Source organism: Typopeltis vanoorti, chromosome 17, assembly GCF_054136105.1.
Source record: "Typopeltis vanoorti isolate ZY-2024b chromosome 17, IOZ_Tvanoo_1.0, whole genome shotgun sequence".
In the NCBI taxonomy this organism is placed as follows: Eukaryota; Metazoa; Arthropoda; class Arachnida; order Uropygi; family Thelyphonidae; genus Typopeltis; species Typopeltis vanoorti.
In genome coordinates, this window is record NC_143565.1 from 108,354,983 (window position 1) to 108,375,827 (window position 20,845).

The 20,845-nt window shown below is 35.4% G+C and overlaps 1 protein-coding gene across 1 annotated transcript in view; it reads left to right on the plus strand.

Annotated features, from left to right (window-relative positions):
* Positions 1 to 18,844, plus strand: part of LOC150097755 (uncharacterized) — a 52,607-nt gene extending 33,763 nt beyond the window's left edge. The window contains exon 5 of the mRNA XM_090406982.1: positions 18,388 to 18,844. Coding sequence (XP_090263108.1) covers positions 18,388 to 18,479 — 92 coding nt within the window. The 3' untranslated portion in view covers positions 18,480 to 18,844. The remainder of the gene's footprint in view (positions 1 to 18,387) is intronic.
* The last annotated feature ends 2,001 nt before the right edge of the window (positions 18,845 to 20,845 follow it).

The following is a 20,845-nucleotide window of genomic DNA, read 5'->3' on the forward strand; positions in this document are numbered from 1 at the left end:
CAGTTTTCCAAGTTTCGACGCTCCATTGTACATGCTCTTTGCACCACTAAAGATGATGCTGCATGTTAGTTAGGGAAATGTGGGGCTTGTATATTGCAGTCCTACCTTGGTATCCCATATGTTGTGATCCTCAGTTCTGAATGCTTTTCTGCAGATTCTTGGTCCAGTCAATGCCCATAACTGCATTCTGTGTGTCAGCTAACGAATGTGATTTTACATATTATTCTATGTAGCACCCTTTGGTCATGTTTAGTGAGTATGGTGGGTCTGCAGGTAACACTTGCAGTTGATTCCCTATGCTTCCATCTCAGTATGATATCACAGATTGTTGACCTGGAATGACCCAATTTGTCAACAATTTGCCGAACAGATTCGCTTGCTGCTAGCATCCTATCACAACATCTATTTCAAACTGTACCAGTTCCCTTCTCATTGTTGAAAGAGTCCCCTTGAATAGGGACTCTTTCAACAAAAAAGTCATTCATTCAAGATTTAACAAGAAACAAAATTCTGAGCTAGAAATGCTTGCACTATTGGTTAATTAAGAAAAATATAAAAGAAAACCTGTTACAATTACCTTAGAAAGAAGTAAAGTTGAGGAGAAAATTGTATGTCAAAATAGAATTATATTGTTAAAATTATTGGTGTCTAAATTATACTATATAAGAATGTAAATCTAAATGGAAACAAAGTTTCAAAGGTTGCTAGCTAACTGCCTATGATGACGTCACGGCACAACGGAAGCGTTCATGGAAGGCATGCTGAACTCACGTTCGGCGAAATGAGCGCTCTTCAAGGAGCAGAAGTGTGATGCAATTGCGTAGGGACAAATAGGCGAGCACAGTGAGAGATCCTTCATTACTATTATTATTATTATTTTCAGGCTACTCCAGGAGTCCTTAGACTCATCGAGGGAGGCCCTAAACATCATGTCCACCCAACTATATGACATTCTCACAGTATCTATCATACCTTGCCTTGAACTCGCTCACTGTCATAGCACCACAACAGACTCTGGCAGCTTATTCCACTCATTTACCACTCTAAAAGTAAAGAACCCAGCTCTAACACCACTGCTAACCACACTCTTGCCCGGCTTCCATAGGTGTCCCCTAGTTCTCCCACCACCAGTCCTGATCTCAAAAATATCCTCTGAATTAATCTTATAGAATCCTTTTAGCAATTTGAATGTCTCAATCATATCTCCCCTTTTCCGCCTATCAACCAGTTTCTGCAACCCACAAATCTTCAACCTGTTCTCATATGGTTCATTCCATAGACTTGCTATCATCTTAGTCACTCGCCTCTGGATCCTCTCAACCTCCTCCCCATCAAGAAGGAACCGAGGTGACCAAATCTGGGCACAGTAGTCAAGATAAGGTCTTATCAAGGCTCAGTACAGAGGTACAATAACTTGCTTGTCTCTGCTCGTTAAGATATTGTTCAACAACCAAATGAGTTGATGAGCTGATTTAGCTACTTTCGCAATGTGCCCCCTAAACTTCATCTCACTATCCACCAACACTCCCAAGTCCCTGGCCTCATCAATCTCTTGGAGTACAGTTCCACCCATGTGGTATACTGCTGCTAATCTTTTCACCCCAAAATGCATAACCTTCCATTTTGTCACATTAAATTGACATCCATTCTCCTTAGCCCAGAACTCCAATCTATCTAAGTCATCCTGCAAGACTTTGACATCTTCTGCATTCACTATCGCCCTCCCCAACTTTGCCTCATCAGTGAACAAATGAACTGTTCCACTTAGACCTTTCCGTATATCGTTAATGAACAGATTAAACAGCAGTGGTCCAAGAACAGAACCCTGTGGCACCCCACTAGTCACGGACCGTCTTTTGGACTCCACTCCTGAATAAACCACTCTTTGATATCTCTCCATCAACCACCCACCTATCCATCTCACCAACCCTATATCCATTCCCATATGTTGTAGTTTACGGATTAGAATGCCATGTGGTATCCTGTCAAATGCTTTTGCCAGGTCCAGCAGTATCACTGTAAACCCATTTCCCTTATCCAGTTCAGCCGTCACCTTGTTATAAAACTTGAGCAAGTTACTGAAGCATGATCTACCCTTCACAAAGCCATGCTGTCCCCTGTACAGTATCTCATTTTCATCAATCCATTCCTGTATTTTTCTCTTGACTATTTTCTCCAAGACCTTGACAATGACTCCTGATATGCTGATCGGTCGGTAATTTGCAATCATAGTCTTGGATCCTCCTTTATGCAGTGAAACTATTTTCCCCTCTTTCCACGCCTTCGGGACTAAACCAGACTCGAGACTCAGATTAAACAACATGATCAAGGGCACTGATAATTCCTTAGCCGCTTCATGCAAGACCCGTGCCAGTATACCATCCAATGCCACAGATGTATTCAAATTAAGGTTCTATAATAGACTATTCACCTCCACTTCATTCATCACAATTCCCGTATAAACTAATGGCTCCTTCATTTTTTCAATGTCACCACCTGGATGATATACTTTTGCAAAGTGCGCGCTCAGTAACTCCCTTATATCGACTGGTTCAGTGACCTCCTTACCATCGTCATTCCTTAAAATCATTTTGCCATGTACAGTTTTTTTTTTCTTGCTTGCAGCATATTGAAAGAACTGTTTGGGATTCTCTTTTGCTTGCATAGCTAGTTTCCTTTCATAATCGGCTTTTGCTGTTTTTACCACACTCGTTACCCTTCTGGTCTGCACTTTATACTGTTCGTGTACCTGCAGTTCACCACTTTCTTTAAATTCCCTCCACAGTTCATCCATTTAACCCCTATTTGTTTTACTATTCGGACCCTAGGTATACAATCAGCCATAACCTCCTGTAAATGCTCCTTGACCACTTCCCATGCTCTATCGACGTCCAGCCCTTGCAGTTGTACAAGCCATGGCACTGATCTAAGCAATCTCCTAAGCTTGTCATACTTGCCAGCACGGTAATTCCACATATACCCTGTCTTAATCACAAATTCCACACCTTTAGCCACCTCCCAGGTCAAGACCTTATGATCACTCTCACCAATAGGTGGCAACATTGTCATATTACAGTCAAATTGTGAGATGCTATTACCAGGTCAAGCACTCTCCCACCCCTAGTATTTTCAATTACATGCTGTCTCAGATAGGTATCCCTTAATAATTGAATAAAATCCATTTCCTTCCTCACATGTGTCCTCTCCTTCCAATCAATGTTACCATAATTAAAACCCACCATTACGAAAAGAGGGCGCTAAAAAGAAGAATAAAAAGCGAGTTCACTCAGGGTTGAACCCCCCGTTTTTTCTGTTCCTGTTTTCTCGTGTGGACAAGCAGAGCGCTGACCGATCGACGGCGTGGGAAGTAATCTTCTTCCCAGTTGCTAGCTGAAGGAGTCGGGCATGCTATACGTGAGCTGACGGCAGACACCAACTAGGGCCATCGGTAAAAGTTTACCAATGCGAAACAGCGAAATAAGTTCCCCAAAAAGGACAGCTGAGATGACGATATCGATCCAGTAGACGAGCGTTTATACGGCAAAATACAAGGAATGGCGATTTTCGTCGATCAGCGTAACTTCCACGTGGACGCGACTCGATAAAGCAGAAAGACATCTGACAAAAAGAAGCGTGATATCCTCTCAGGACACTCGTAATGTACAGTAAATTCCTTATTCTTGTAACGATTATTATTGGGGCAAAAGGAGAACAGATTTCTAATTGAGAAGAAAGAGAACTTTTAAGTGACTTTTGTGCTCAGTAACGTGTTAATCATATTGGACTAGTAGTCTAAAAGCCTGAGAGTATGCAACACTTAGTTGAATGTGAATTGATCTTTGTTAGCAAGTTTTACTTAGAATTCTGAATTACTATTTCATGATGAATATGTGCTTACTTAATCTATAGGTGTAAAATTAGAGTGTTTAGATAATTAATGTGTTCCTTATAGCTCAGCTAATGAATTAGAATTCTGATATGACATACTTTGATATGAAAAAGTTTATTGCATGAATTTTTGATAATTAATAAACATGTTTTTTCTATGTAAGTGAGTTTGTCTGAGCATGAGATTGAAATTACCACTCACTAAAGTTCGAACCTGTGAATAAGGGGGAATTAAAGAAAGTTTAGAAAGTTTAGGCCATGACTGCAATGTTGAAGTTTCTATAGGAACTTAATACTTTAATAAGATTAGGTAATACTTAAACTCTGGAAAGTTTCTTTGTACAAGAATTCTTCTGTACTAGGACTCTGGCTGGCGCAGCTAAAATAAATAAATTTTGTTAGAGTTCCGAATAGAGAAGCAGCCCCAGAGAGAGAGAGAGATAAGTTAGAGATTTCAGGCTTAGTTAGTACGACAAGGATTAAGATAGAACATAAAGAACTAAAGACACGATTATAACAAAGGTGCAGCCGGAAAGAATATAACAATTGACTTGGGAGCATCATATTCCTCCAATTTATTCTGGCTACAAACACATGACTCATAATATGGCATGATGCATCTTGCCCATGGAGGTGTCTGTTGACTTCTTTCCAAGCAGTGTATTTCTATATATTTGGTAATCATTTACTACTCTGCTGTTTAGATCTCCAACAAGGACCAAATTTTCCTTTTTCATTGTGTCAGCTGCCTTCTCTAATGCTTTGAAAAATTCCTCCATTTCTTACTTATTAAAACTTTCTGTGGGCACAAATATGCCTCATTGTCCAGTTCCCCATTCTGATATTTGCTCACATCATTTTACTTGATATTGCCTGCCATTCAAAAAGATTATCATTGTATTTAGTGTTGAATACTATAATTACTCCTTTTCCCTGATTATTATTGCCTGAATATAACAATTTGAATTTGTTGCTTAAAAAGATTATATATTTTGTTTAATCCTTTATCCAAGTGTAAGCAAACAAAGTTTGTGCCTGAAGTGTTTTCAGGACTTGATCAGCTTATCTCTAATTCAGAGAATTTTAATAATAAGGTATGACACCTTTTGGCAACTAGTATAGGTAAATATGACTTCTCCATTACTTTCACCCTTAGTATCACCACCTCTGGGTCTGACTCCCACTGATAAGACCTCAATGAAAGTCAAAATCAGCCTGGGTAGTGGCCCTTCCCTTAATGCATAGCAGTATACATGCCTGCAAGGAGATGCGCTTTGCATTATGGGAGATACCAAGGCAAGTGATGAGAACTTATACCACCTTTACCACGAGTTGCCCCAGTCCTGAAAATACTTCAGGCGCAAACTTTGTTTGCTTACACTTGGATAAAGGATTAAACCAAATATATAATTGGTAGCATAGCCAAGTGAAAAAACTTCAGTCTGCTTAAAAAGATCCTACCTGTTCTTGTCTTCTATTTTCAGTCAAGCCTATTATGTCGATCTAGTACATCATATCTAATTCTTCTGCTAGTTCCATACCAAATTGAACTCTGCTGATTTTGAATTAGGGTGTGTTTTAGGGTTTGTTCCAGTAGCTGACTTCACCCTGGTTCCTTGGTGGTGGTGGTGGGGGGGAGACAGGGAAGCCTTGTTTAGCAAGCATTGCCCCAGCTGGCATGAAATTCTGAAAAATAATTCCTAATACGATGTTACTTCAGTTTGCTTATAGAGTTTGCATCATAATAACATCAAAATCCACAGTACTTGCAGAACCTTAAAACTCGTGACCTTCCAGGATTGGCTTTCATAATCATAATTTTTAGAACAAGATGGTTATGTCTAAATATGTATTTTTGTACATAAATTATGTGTTCTCCTGACTAATTGGTTGCAAACCCTGCCACTTCCATATGAGACAGGTAAACTTACCTTCAGTTGAAAAGCCCTGATAAATGTTCTTTGCATCCTAGATGGGATTCAAACCCAGGTCTTTCCAGCCAAAAGGCTTCATGGAAACTGACTGAGCTTGTTGATGGGAACACTCATAGTTTGCATCATAGTGCAAATAAATTATGCAATTTATGTAGAGATTAGTGTAACACAATTTATTTACCTTCTCAGAAGTACCTTAGCAAAGATACTTCCGAAAAAACTTAAGAATCTTCTGACCTTGACATTGGTATAAGTAGTTTATCGTGTTATGTGTAAGGTGTACGCTGACAAATGTTTTGCTTGGGAGGAAATATGATTGAAACATATATGTTGGTAAGAGGTTGTTACCAGATTAATGTGGAAGAAATTTTTCATACAACAGAAGACAGATGTAGAGAAACAGCCACCCTTGGAAATTGTGTAAGGAGTGTGAGCATAGAAGTAAGAAGGTTCTTTGGAGAGTGCTTCAGTGGAATGTATTGCCTGAGAGTGTGATGAATGCAGAGACACTGAATGAGTTTAAATCATTGTTCGATGAGCTTTGTGTGTGTGTGACAGTATGTACCTCCCATGATGAGCCATTTGACTCCATGGAGATCTGGTGTTAATAATGATATAATTTAGTAAACTAATGCATATTGTTTCTTTTATGAAAAGTTAAATGATATCTTATTTCCAACATGCAAATATAAACTAGCATGCACGATAGAGATACATTAGTAGCTGAGAAGTTTATAAGAAACTCTTCTGAAAGAAGAGTTTTTTTATTAGATAGTAGGAGGCAAGAAGAGCATAAAGATCCTTCAGTGGAAATCAAGTAAAAGTGCAGTAAAGTAAGAAATTAAAGAGTAAATCTTTACATGGAGAGTGATAGGACAATGAGATGCATGCACTAGAGAGAGAGGAAGATAAGTGCATTAGCATACTATAGTGACAGTTTGGAATCATAAGATACTATGAAATTTGTTGAGTAATAAATGTTGTAGTAATGTTGTGTTTGTTGAGTAATAAATGTTGTAGTAATGTTGTGTTTTGTTGAGTAATAAGTAAGTTGCTGACAATTGGACACCCAGGAGTCGTATATGGTGGAGTGGAATCTAGGAGAATAATGGTGACTAGTGAAGTACATCGGGGCTCTGTACTAGGGCACTATTTTATTTGTCTTTCAATGCTATAGGGAACAATTGGGGGGGTATTCAGTTGTTTGCTGATGATGCAAAACTGGGAAGGGCAGTAGTTGATAAAAGTGATGTAGATATCTTGCAGGATGATTTAAATAAATTGGCATTGTGACTGAAGGATAATGATTGTCAATTTAATGTTGCAAAATGTAAGGTTTATGCATTTTGGGTTGAAAAGGTTACATACTGTGCATCACATTGATGATTCTGAGGACTTGAGGATAATCAGACAAAGAGTTTAAGTTCAAAGGGCATATTGCAAAAGTTAGTAAAATTATTCAAAGGATTACTTGAATGGTGAAAAACATGACAACATGGAAAGATAGGGAAGTTATTATCCTTCTTCATAAGGCTGTGATTTGGCCTCATCATGATATCTAATTTCCAACATGCAAATATAAACTAGCATGCATGATAGAGATTTCATCACTGGGTTTCTTGAAGATCAGGAGGTGATAGAGAGGATTCAGAGATAAGTGATCAAGCTGGTGACAAGTTTGTGGTATGCTCCCTATGAGGATGGGTTGAAGGTGTGTGGGCTACAGAATTTAGTTGATAGAATAGAGGAGACATAATAGAAACTTATAAGATATTAAAGGAGTTTTATAAAATCGATGTGAAGGAAATTTTTCAATATATGATAAATAAAGAACTAAGTGTCATCTGTGGAAGTTGTGTAAGAGCGTGGTTAGTTATATTTTATGGTTTCTAGGGAAGTAATACACTTTTACTTTTTTCCAAGACACAATCTGTTTCTGAAAACATCATTGAAGACTAGATCATTTTATTTGACTGGAAACATCTATCAAAGATTTTTTTCTTAAAAATGAGCACCTGGTATCAGTTTCCTTTGACATGGAAAAAATGGCACTACTTGGAGGTTCAGCCTACTGAAATAGCTATATAGCTTTGTTGTTAGAGGATAATCTTCCCCTTTTCATTGGAAACAGTTTGTCTAACTGAATCTTTCAAGTATGAGTGGGAATCTCTCTCTCTCCATTCTTACAATATTGTCACAGAAAAACAGTTGCATCAAGCCATAGACCACCTTTCTACCATGGCATTGCAAGTGGTTTCAGGTTCAGCAAAAGTGCACACAAATGGTCTTCTGTGGTTTCACCACAGAAGACCATTTGTGTGCCCTTTTGCTGCAAATTTAGTCTCATCATTATCCAGAGCTACGACTGGGACTAATAATAATCCTAGTTGCAACAGTGACAAACTTCTTGGGACTTGTACTTGACAAAAAAACTGACATTCTTACACCACATACATTATTTGCAAGAGCTGTTTAGTGCTGGAGAGCAATGTAAATTCTTCACTTTTCTTGCACCTTCTGGGGTGCAGACTGATGGTTTTTTGCTTTCTCTCTACCAAGCATTTATCTAGTCAAGATTCTTCTATGGGTCACAAGTTTAAGCTCCTGCCTGAGACAGTATGCTCTGATGGTGATATTCTGAATATCACCTGCTCCTTCCTAATCTTTATATTAAAGCATATGATCACTCTCATTTTACTCACAACAACTGTCTTTGCTTTATGCAGCAAAATTAAAATTAGATCATCTGGTATGGAGAAAGCATTTTCTGCCCACGTTGGGAAAATATACATAACACATGACAGGCTGCTGTATGTCCCTTTGGATTTATTATAAAATTAATACAAACTCTAAACATTACTGTAGACACAGAATTGCACAAATCCCTCTGAACATACTACCACTTTGTGCAAATTAGGGAACTATTCCACACCTTCTGTACTTAGTTGCCAAGTGATTATTTGGCAACAGCAAGATGCAAACTTGCAGCCAAAGGCTGCAAGTTTGCATCTTGCTGTGACCATGGATATTTGTGATTGTGTTTAGGTGGGAAATGAATTTCATCACCCAGTGCAAGACCACTACTCTACTTATTGGAGACATGAAGTGACTTGAAAAAATTTCTATATTTAGTCTGGAGCATGGTTTACAGACCATATTAAAAATAAAAATACAAAAAAAATATAAAAAATTAATAGAAATAGAAAAAAAATCCTTATTCCACTCATGGGTACAAATGTACTGTAGATTTACAAAAAGCTTTGATGGATGAGAGCCACATTAAAAAATAATTAAAATAATAAATATGTAACCCATCAATTCCTTCAGAAACAGAGAAAAATAATCTGATTTTCTACTGATCTGCACAAACAGTTCAAAATCAGACTCTCTAGTGCAGTGGTTCTTAACCTGGGGTGCGTGCACCCCTGGGGGTGCGAGAAAGCATTTCCAGGGGTGTGAGCGAAGTTTCTAAATTTTCGATGGAAACTACCGTCTGTGAGAAACTAGCGAACGTTACGTCGACTTTTGGGATCCCCACTCCTACCCTCTCTACCTTTGCCTCAGCACATGCAGTACAATAAGAAACTGGTTGATACACGCATGTGTTCACATACTCTGAGTACGAACGTTAACGAGGTGGTTTGATGCAGAAACGAATACTAAATTTCTTTAATTTACCAACATTGATCAGTGACTAAAGCTCATACCGGATCCAATCAATTGATTACATAAAGGTTTTCTGCAAATTTCGAAAAATTATAATTATTATTTTATAGATTGTAGTAACCCTCGTTATGTCGAAAAAATGCCAATGGAAAGACGATTATGTTGCTTATGGATTCACTTGTACAACAGAAAAAGATGGTACGCAATGACCACAATGCATTTTATGTTGCAGAATATTTTTTAAACTCCAATCTTAAGCCATCAAAGTTGTTAGAGCATTTCAACAATCTGCAGGACATACCCTTAACATCTTGAAGTCTAAGAAGACACGATTTGATACCAGCGGTACTATCACAAAATTGGATGTTGCCGCAGTTCAAAAGTCCTTGTTAGAAGTTTCTTATCAAGTGACATATCTGTGTGCTAAGAAAAGAAAAGGTCATACAATAGCTGAGGAATTGGTAAAACCATGTGCACTTGAAATTGCAAAAATCGTATTGGGTTCTGAAGCACAAAGGAAAATTCAGCAGATTCCGTTATCAAACGATGTGATTCGATTGCACATTCAAGATCTCAGTGTTGATATTTTACTGCAAGTAATAGAAGATATCAAAGCCAGTCCTCTAAGATTGAGTATTCAATTGGATGAGTCAACTGATGATAATTGCAGTCAGTTGTTGGTATTTGTTCGATACATTAAGGAAAAAAGATGTTGGAAGAATTTTTATTTTGTGAGCCACTGGAATTGATGTTTTCAATCATATCAAAAACCTTTTTTTTTTTTTTTTTGAAACATCAAATAAATACCCATGGGGTATTTATTAAGGGTCAAAGCTGTATAACTGAGAGGAGACCTCCACATAGCCTTTAAAGGAATGCGGAGAACCGACCAGGGCTTCTGACCTAATGTCCAATCCTCACCTTCTCGTGGTGCACCCTGTTGGGTATCTACTTTGATACTGAGCGAACGAGGATGGGCTGGCAATTTGGGATTTAGCCGATCAAATTGTATTCTTATTGGTTAAACCAAAATAAAAAATGATGGTACAACATGACAAAATTTCATGCCGGCTGGGGCGTCGCCCGGTTAAACAAGGCCCCCGTTGTTTTCGCCAGGGAACCAGGGCGAACAGCGAAAAGTCAGCTACTGGAACAAATCTGAAAACAAACCCCAACTCAACATCACCAGAGTTAAAGATCGGTACTATCAACGTAAGAAGCCTGAATGGCAAAGAAATGGAGCTAGCTGAGGAATTAGATAAGTACCAGATCGACATAATAGGGGTGACTGAAACAAAAAAGACCAAAACTGGTGAGATCTTTCTGAGCAATAAATACAAAATGTTATATTCAGGAAATGACAATCAAGGAAAAGAAGGAGTAGCCATAGTATTCAACACAAAATACGAGGCTAATCTTCTTGAATGGCAGTCAGTCTCAAGTAGAGTAATGTGGGCAAATATGAGAATGGGGAACTGGACAATGAGACTTATCTGTGCCTATGGTCCCACAGAAGGTTCTACTAAGGTAGAAGTGGAGGAATTTTTTGAGGCTTTAGAAAAAGCAACTGACACAATGAAAAAGGAAAAGTTGGTCCTTGTTGGGAATCTAAATAGTAGAGTAGGAAATGATTGTGAGACATACAAAAATATTTTGGGAAAATTTGGAGAAAAGAGCAAAGCTAATAATAATGGCAAATATCTGTTGGATTTCTGCTCAGGACATGGACTGGTTATTACTAACACCATGTTCCAACATAAAAATGTGCACAAATTCACATGGAGAGAAGAGGATAGGAATAAGAAAAGCCTCATTGACTATGTTATTGTTGATAGTGATGTTTTCTCCCTGGTGCAGGACACCAGAGTGTACAGAGGACTTGAAATTGGAAGTGATCACTATTTAGTCTTGAGCAGGATAAAATTGAATTTCATATTGAAAAGAATAACATGTAAGAAAGTTTTAAAGCGAATAAAAGTTGAGCAGCTCTCAGATGTGAACTGTAGACTAAAATACAGAAATATTATTGAAAAGAAAATGAAAGAGTTTGAGAACAGGAATCAAACCTTGGAGATTCAGTGGCAAACTCTGAAGGAAACATTGATTGATTCTGCCAGAGAGGCATGTGGTGAGATTGTGTGCAAGGATAAAAAAATCAGAACTCCCTGGTGGACACAGGAAGTTAAAGAGGCAGTGAAGGAAAAGTAGAAAGCATATCAAAAGTTCCTAGCAAATAAGTCAGCTTTGTCTCTTACAGAATACAGAGACAAATGTAAGAAAGCTAAACAGTGTGTAAAACTAGCTAAACAAAAGTCATGGGAGGACTTTGGCAAGAATATAAAAAATAAATACCAAGAAGGTGGCAAAATATTCTGGAGGTTGTTGAAGAAGCTTAGGAATGGAGGAAAGAGTGCTGTAAAAGGAATTAGAGATGATAAAGGTGACATGAAAACTGGAGAAAAAGATATCCTTGAAGTATGGAGTAATTACTTTGAAAAACTGCTAAATGAAACAAGCAGTGATGACAGCACAGTGGTAAAAAACACTGACCAGGCATGCAGGCAGGAATACATATCCATACTTGAAGTAGAAAAAGCCATCAAAGGCTTGAAATGTGGAAAGGCAGCAGGAGTAGATGATATTCGACCAGAAATGCTGAAGTATGGTGGTATAAGAGTCTTACAGTGGCTGTACTGCATAGTTCAGAAAGCCTGGACAGAGGGACGAATTCCCGATGATTGGAGTAGAGCTCTCATAGTACCCATATATAAAAAGGGAAATAAAACTGAATGTGAGAATTACAGAGGTATTTCCCTACTGAGTGTTCCTGGCAAGATCTATGCAAGTATACTTGAGAAACGGTTGAGAAGAATTGTGGAAGAAAAGCTTGGTGAAGAACAAGCTGGATTCAGGCCAAATAGAGGCTGTCAGGATCAGATCTTCACTTTACGACAAATAGTCGAGAAAGCATGGGAATATAACAAAGATCTGTATTTAAGTTTTGTCGATTTGGAAAAGGCATATGACAAGGTGCCAAGAGAGAAGCTATTCAATACGCTGCAGTTATATGGTGTCAATGGGGTATTATATCAAGCAATACTTAGTCTTTATTTGAGTTGTGAGTCAGCAGTTAGAATTGAAGGAAGTACAGGAAGATGGTTTAATGTTAAATCTGGTGTGAGACAAGGATGTACATTATCCCCTCTGTTATTCATTATCTATATGGATCACATTATGAAGGAATGTGGTATTAAACCTGATATCAAAATTGGAGATGTTAATGTCAGCTCTTTGCTTTATGCGGATGATGTTATACTTCTAAATAAATCCGCTACAAGTCTGCAAGATTCTCTGACTAAATTGAATAGCTGTTGTAATAGATGTGGTATGAAGGTCAGCAAGAAAAAGACAAAGACAATGAAAATAGGCTGAATCATTGAAAATGTCAACTGTGTTGTGAATGGAGAACCTGTATAACAAGTAAAACATTTCAGCTAGTTAGGCACAATTTTTACTGAAGATGGTAAACTAAATATAGAAATAGACAACAGAATCAGCAAAGCTGGTATCGTGGGAAGTCAATTGAATAAATTCATATGGAATAAGAAAGAAATTAGTCGGAACACTAAATTAGCTGTATACAAGACTGTGTTCAAACCAATTTTAACTTATGGATCTGAGAGCTGGGTCAGAAGTAAAACACTTGACCAAAGACTAGAGACCGCAGATATGAGAGTCCTGAGAAAGATTAGAGGCGTGAACAGATGGCATCAATGGCAATATCATATTAAAAATGAGGATATTAGGAAAGAACTTGACATTGTCAGCATCCAGGAATGCGTTAGCAGAGCTAATCTCAGATGGTATGGTCACTTAAATAGAATGGGAAAGGAAAGATTAGCAAAACAAGTGTTCTCTGCCAGGTTGGCAGGAAAACGACCCAGAGGAAGACCAAGATATAGGTGGATTGATACGGTACAAAGTGCCCTAGACGATAGAAATATAAGATCTGATAATGTTGGAGTCTTGACAAGTAACAGACTGATTTGGAGGAAAATTGTAGATAGGAAGTTAGTAATGATGTAATTTTTTCATGTAGTACTGTCATATCCTGTACACCCCTTGAGGGTACATGGCAGGAATTTGATGATGATGATGACAAATAAATACCCATGAATGTGATAGGCTCAATTTGCACTGATGGTGCCCCTGCAATGTTGGACAAAAATTCTGGATTTTTTTTCATACATCAAGACAGAAATACCGCAAGTAACAATAACACATTGCATGTTACACCATCATGCACTTGCATCGAAAGCTTTGCCAGAGAATTTAAAACAACACTCGACTACTGCAATAAATGTAGTAAAGTATATCCGAGGACGAGCATTGTATCTTTCGTGCTTTGTGCAAAAAAATTGGTTCTGTTCATACTGTGCTTCTTTATCACACTGAAGTACGGTGACTCTCCAAGGGCCACATGCTAAACAGGGTTTTTGAATTGCGTGAGGAAATTATACAGTTTCTTACTAACCAAAATTGTGATTAAGTTAAAGCTTTTGAAAAAAGAGAAGCAATACTTCTACTAGCCTACTTAGCAGATATATTTAGCCCCCTGAATGAATTAAACACATCAATGCAAGAATTTAGTTAAGAACATAATAATAGCTAGTGAAAAATTATCTTCATTTATTGAAAAACTAAAAATTTGGAAACGTCTAGTTGAAAATGGGAATTTTGCAAACTTTCCTTTGCTTGATTCAATCGTTCTGGAAAATGAGAAAATAATAATTATACCTGAAATTGCAATACACTTCCAACAGTTGAATGAATCATTTCATGGATACTTTACCACGGGAAATATTAGCAAAGTTCAGAGATGGATACTGGATCCATTTCTATTTGACCCAGATTCTATGGACGACAGCTATTTAATAAAAGACGATCTTATTGAAATATGAGCCAATGCATGTATTCAAATGGAATTTGAAAAACTGGAAGACTTAGAACAATTCTAATATACATTAGAACCTTATCCACAGCTGGCAAAAGCAGCATTGCAGACACTTTTACCATTTGCCACCACCTACCTGTGTGAAATGGGATTTTCATCACTTTTGCACATAAAAACAAAAGCCAGAAATCGCTTAAATGCAAGTGATGACTTATGCATGGCTCTTTCAAAAAAGGAGCCTTGCTTCAAAAGTATTATTATGAATAAACAACAACAACATAGTCATTAAAAATTGAGATATTGTTTTGTATGTATATGTAAATGTATGTGTTTATTTTTCAATAAATAAATTATCTTGCAATAGATGTAATTTCCTAAATAAAGAAATAGAAACACATTTTTTAAGGGGATGCGAGAACTTATTTTTAGATTCAAGGGGATGCCGATCACTAAAAAGGTTAAGACCCACTGCTCTAGTGGGATTTGTCATACTATCTTCCCAGAAAAAGGCATATTATTTATGCGAACACATTAAGTTCTTGACTGTGAAGTCTAGTATACCCTCACATCTAGTGCCCTCTCAGATCCAGCACCTCTTACATCATATCTGGAGGCTTCTTTCAGATGTTAGTATCTGTTGGATCCCAAACCATGCTGGGGCTAAGGAAAACAAGGCTTCAGACACTGCAGCTATGTCATCTCTTTCCCTAAGTTACCACCATTTTTTTTTTTTTCCCTACACAAATTTCAGAGATTACAGATAAAATATAAGACAAAAATTAATATCCACTCTACTTAGGGTTTCATAAGGAATAACATCACCACCTACCTGAGCATTATACACTCATGCAGATATTATCAGAATTATTAAATATACCTATTTTTTAAAAAAAAAATTATTGGCCTAATCTATGCCATTGTATATAACTATTTTAAACCTGTATTATGCAAATTTTATTCTCTATATCCTTTTAGAATTTATATAAACATATAAAGGCTTTAGTTCATTTTTAAATATATTTTTACATTTAATATTTTATGACCATGGACATATCACATCACAGCCTTTGATGCTCATATGGCATTCACCTCTAAACTAATTTTCTGAAAGAAAGTTGAGTAAAATAACCTAATTTTTTTGTTGTTTATTATGCCTTAATAGTAAATTTATTTATTTAATATATAAAATTTATTAATGGATCAATTTTTTCATAAGAAATTGTCTGAGTTAAACCTTGTTTCCTTTTTCTGCATCTTTTTTCCATTGCATATGCAGCAGATTCTCTCTCACTCTTTAGTGAAAATAATAGCATCTGGAAAATAGCAGGCCTACAAGGAGTTGGACTGGTTCCAGAACAACTATGAATATTCACAAATAATTTGTATTTTCCAACAAAAAAAGAAAGTCTATTCCATTCTGAAATCAGTGGGCTTCTTTGATTGGCCTAATTTTCCATATAAGAAAGTACAAATTCCATACAGCTAAGATGGAAAAATATTTTTTCGAAACATTTATTATTATAAATGTTTATTATTATTTTTAAATTATTATTGTTAAAAAAAATTTTTATTATAAATGTTTCAAAGCTAACCACTCGGCCTACCTAGCTGGCTTGAGTGGTTAGCGTATCTGCTCTCTAGCCAAAAGGTTGCAGGTTTGAATCCTGCCATGGGCATGATGTTTGGGATTGTCCCTGAAAACACTAATGATGGTGGTGGGTAGTAGATGCTGTTGGTGTAGTTCCAGTTCGTTGTAGTTGGTGAAGACAGAGAGTTGTAGAGTAAGCCCTCCCTCAATGAGACAGACTTTGAACTCCCTGGAGGGATAATAATAATAATATAAGCAGTTACGATATGGAGCATTACAACAGCTTTGTGCTTTTGTTGTCACTCCTTCATAAGAGATGAATGAGCTATCGAAAGTAGTCATATCGCATTTATCTTTTCGTTCATTTCAAATCACAAGGAAAAAATATATAACTACATAATTATTAAACATCGTTTATTTACAAAATTATAAACAAAATAAGTGTGCTATATTATATTAAGCCATAACTATTTAACTATAACTGAAATAATGTAACCACCATCTTTCTCTCTGGAGTTGGAAAAAGAGTAATACTGAATAGCTTCATAGTGACACCCATGCATCTGCCACATATCATGCCATGTTGAGAGACAAAGATTACAAGTTATAAGATATTCATTCTATAAATAATGTTACTATTGAACTAGACAAGGTAAATGGATATACCATGATACTTTTTGATTTTGCTAAGGCTTTTGACAGAATACAGCATGGAAGACTGTTGCATAAATTGGAGAATTTGGGTTTGGATTATAAAATATTAGTGTGGATAAGAGGATGGCTGAGACATATCAAAAGTGGTATATGAGGAATGTGAGTCTGCACAGTTTAAGGTAGACTCGCATCCCCCATATACCACTGTATTATTATTATTCAATCTGTACATGAATGATATTGGAAAGGATTTGACAGTAACATAGAGCTGTTTGCTGATGATGCAAAGATTGGTAGAGTAATCAGGAATATTGCTGATATGCAGTACTTGCAGAATGATTTCAATAGACTGGAATTGTGGACATGGGAAAATGAATGTCAGTTCAGTGTCAGTAAATGCGAAATCAGGCATGATTAGATAGCCAATATCATATTATATTGGTGGGATTATGCTAGAAGAAACTGATCAGGCTAGGCATCTTGGAGTGTTTGTAGATAGCAAATTGAAATTCAAGGTCTATGTAGCAAAGATTGCAAATACAACTCAAAAGATAATTGCAATGCTGAAATGAACTTTAACATTTAAAGATAAGATATCATTTTGCCTCTTTACAAGGCCTTGATAAGACCTCACTTGGACTATTGTACACAGGTCTATTCTGGTCTCTTGGTTTCTGTTATGATTTTGATACAGCAGAGAGAGAGAGTGCAAAGGAGAGTGTTAAAAATGATATCAGGATTTTGGAATACTGATTATGCAGACAGATTGAGAATTTGTATGCTGCAGACACTAGCAGACAGAAGAAAGAGGGGTGATATGATTGAGATTTACAAACTTCTGAAAGGGTCATACAGGATTTCAGTTAATGAAATTTTTCATTTTATGGAGGATGGGGAAAGGATAAGAGGGCATCCTTGGAAGCTGAGAATGAATGCAACTAAGAAAGGGGTGAGGGCTAAATTTTTTTCTCATAGGGTAGTGCATGATTGGAATGATTGCAATTAGATGTTTTGTGTGCAAGCAGTGTGAATGAATTCAAGAATAAGTATGATAGTTGGTGCATGTAGTATGTGGCCTCTCTTGATGAGTCCCTGACTCTCTGGAGATTTCTCTTAATAATAATTATAATAATTAATGATAACCATTACAGTTGTGGTTATAATTCTCACTAAATTCATTACTGCAAATGACCAAGTTTCTTGGTCATTTGTAGTAATAAAAATTTTGCATTAACTAAAAATATTAAATTAATGCATAAATACAAGTTATTTGTCTATGTAAGTTATTATTTCCAGGTGCAATATAAGTTCAAATAAATATATATATTAAAATATTTTAAATTTGGGATTAATGTTATTTACCATTAGCACAGATCTTTATTTTATTTATTTTTTTTTGCAGGCATACTTCAAGACAGTTTACATAAACTAAAAAAATTAGGATAATTGTTAATTCTTTTACACTCTCACGCACATGGCCTATTAAGATATTACGTTTATTATTGATTCAAGTATTAAAATTGAAAAATCTCATTTTATAAAAGGATAGCTCTTTAATATGTTTAATCTTTGTGCTTAAAACAAATTCAAAATCTTAGAAATGAGTAAAATAAGTATTGATTTGTCAGAATAATTAATATTATCAAGTTGAAAGTATGTGTGTGTTTTAGAGATATGTAAAAAGGATTTTTTTTTTATTGCAGTATTGTCATCTGTATTGGATTCAGATATAAATGAAAAGAACAGAGAACAAAAGTCAGCTACACCACAGAACTTTTTTATAGTTGATATGTGACCTATGATTGGACTATATTTGCTCAGAAACATCCTAGTCAATATGTGCTGCCACTACGTCATCTTTACAGAAAACAAGAACGAATAGAATGTATATAATTGCCATTTCCCAGTTCTCATGTTGTTGTTTTATTTTTGTTCTTTTTTTGTCAATGTACATGTTGCCATTCTAATGAAATGCTTTCATGTCAGTCCACTTGTACATTTTGCACTGTCCATTTTTCTGCCTGCTATCAGCCATCCATATCATTGCAGCCCACTTTCCAAGGTACTTATCTCCATTCTCCATCCTTTTCCATTGTTTTTTACTGTTATTTTCGACAACATTTTGATAATGGCATTTTTGTATAAAGAATCATAATTTATGTAAAGAACCTAATTTTGGAGTTATTTTGGTCTTTATAAGAACAGCTTTAACTTTTTGCATTCTCCTTCATCTCTAGTATGCACAAAATGGTTCAACTAGTGTAAATTTAGAGGAGAGATAAATGTTGCAAAAAAGAAAGGAAAAAACCCATCAACCTGTATATTCATGTTTCTCGTAATCATTTGTAAACTACTTAATTTTGGATCTCCATTTCTCATCAGGGAAAGTGCAGCTTAAATTTTTAAAATATTTATTTTGATCTCTTTATTATTGTAAGAAATACCATTTGAGATTTAAGTCCCAACTCAAAGTATCCATTTGGTAATGAATGAATTGCCTGGCATGCACTTTATACGTCAGTAATAAATAAATTTCACACTCCTTATTGCAATTTTCTGATTTAAAAGTTGGGATAATTAAGAGATAGAAGTTGTCCATTGTTCGCTTGATTGGCAGAAGAATCTGCTGTTCTAGTTGTGTAGTTTAATATTGAATAATACATGAGCACGTTGCATTTTTTTAGTATAATATTATTTTATTCATTGTGTTTTGACTAACAGATGATTATGTAGTTAAACATTTTATAGCTTTAAAGTTTTCCCATGAAAATTATTAATATAATTTTATTAATCTTTAAAGGATTAAGTCTGTCTAGTCATGCTATTGGGCTTTATGCTACTTATTTAAAATCTGATGTTTTGATCATTTCTGCTTATTTTAAACTGAAGGGGGGGAAAAATTGATGAATACAAACTATAAATTTGAAATGATATTTATAACTTCTCTTTATCTCATTACATTTAATAATCTTTTTCTGGGCATATTTTAATCTAGAATCTTCTATAGTTCATTCACAGTATTAAAAAAAAAAAAAATCTGTAAAATGATTGTGCTATAAAGCCTAGTATAAAACTTATTCCTTTATGGATTCATTGCAGATTTGGTGATATTTTTGTTTAATATTTTACATGATTTTATGTTGCGTTGCATTTATTTACAACAATTTATTTATTTATTTATTTGTATATAACATTTCTGCATATTTGCACTTTATAATAAACAAGCATTTTAGTCATGTGTATGTATATAGGAACCATAAAATTCAAAGCAGAAGTGGGTTTATGTTCTTTGATGTTCTGTTCCACTAGAAAGTAGTGTGTTATATTTCATTAGCACAGTGATTTTAATGATTATGGAAAAATCCACTTGCTCATTGCATAACTAACAATAGCACTTATACAGAGTTCATTAAAATTGCTCTACTTAAAAGTTAGAGAATCTTTGTCTATTGGCTGATCCAAGTCTTCCAATTTAATTTTTTTTTTCCCAACAAAGTTAAAAGTGATAACAAATATACAAACAACTCTCTTTTACCAATTTTTTTTTTTCAATATACATTTTATAATAAATGTTCTGAGTCATCTTAAAAGATATATCAATTATGTATATAATATAATAAAAGTTGTCAATCAATTGTGTATGCATTAACTGAATTTCACACACAGTGGTTTTGTGGCATTTCTGATATTAAGCTTTAAAAAGGTCTACAGCACATCTATTCATTTCTTAAATCAAAGAGCTATATAAATGCATTTCTAAAGTAAGTCAGCATAATATATTACCAGAATATTATTTTGTGATGATGCATTTTAAATTTCCAACTTCAAAAAAGAATGAGAGAGGAAGGAAGATAATTTTAGCAAAATTGTGAAATAGATAAGAATCTGTGATATAAATTCAGTTAAACAATTGCTATAGTGAATAAAAAGTGAAATTTCATATGTAAGTTGTGCTGTGAATTTTGACATGATTTGAATTATACATGATAGTTTTTGATAAACATATGAGAATGACATTAAGATTGCTTAAATAAATCTAAATATATATATATTGAAATAAAATTTCAGTTATTTTTTATAGGGAAATCATTAGCTTATATTACATAGCAAATAAACACTGGCTAATGAGTTTGTCATGATTCTAATTAATTCTGCACAAGT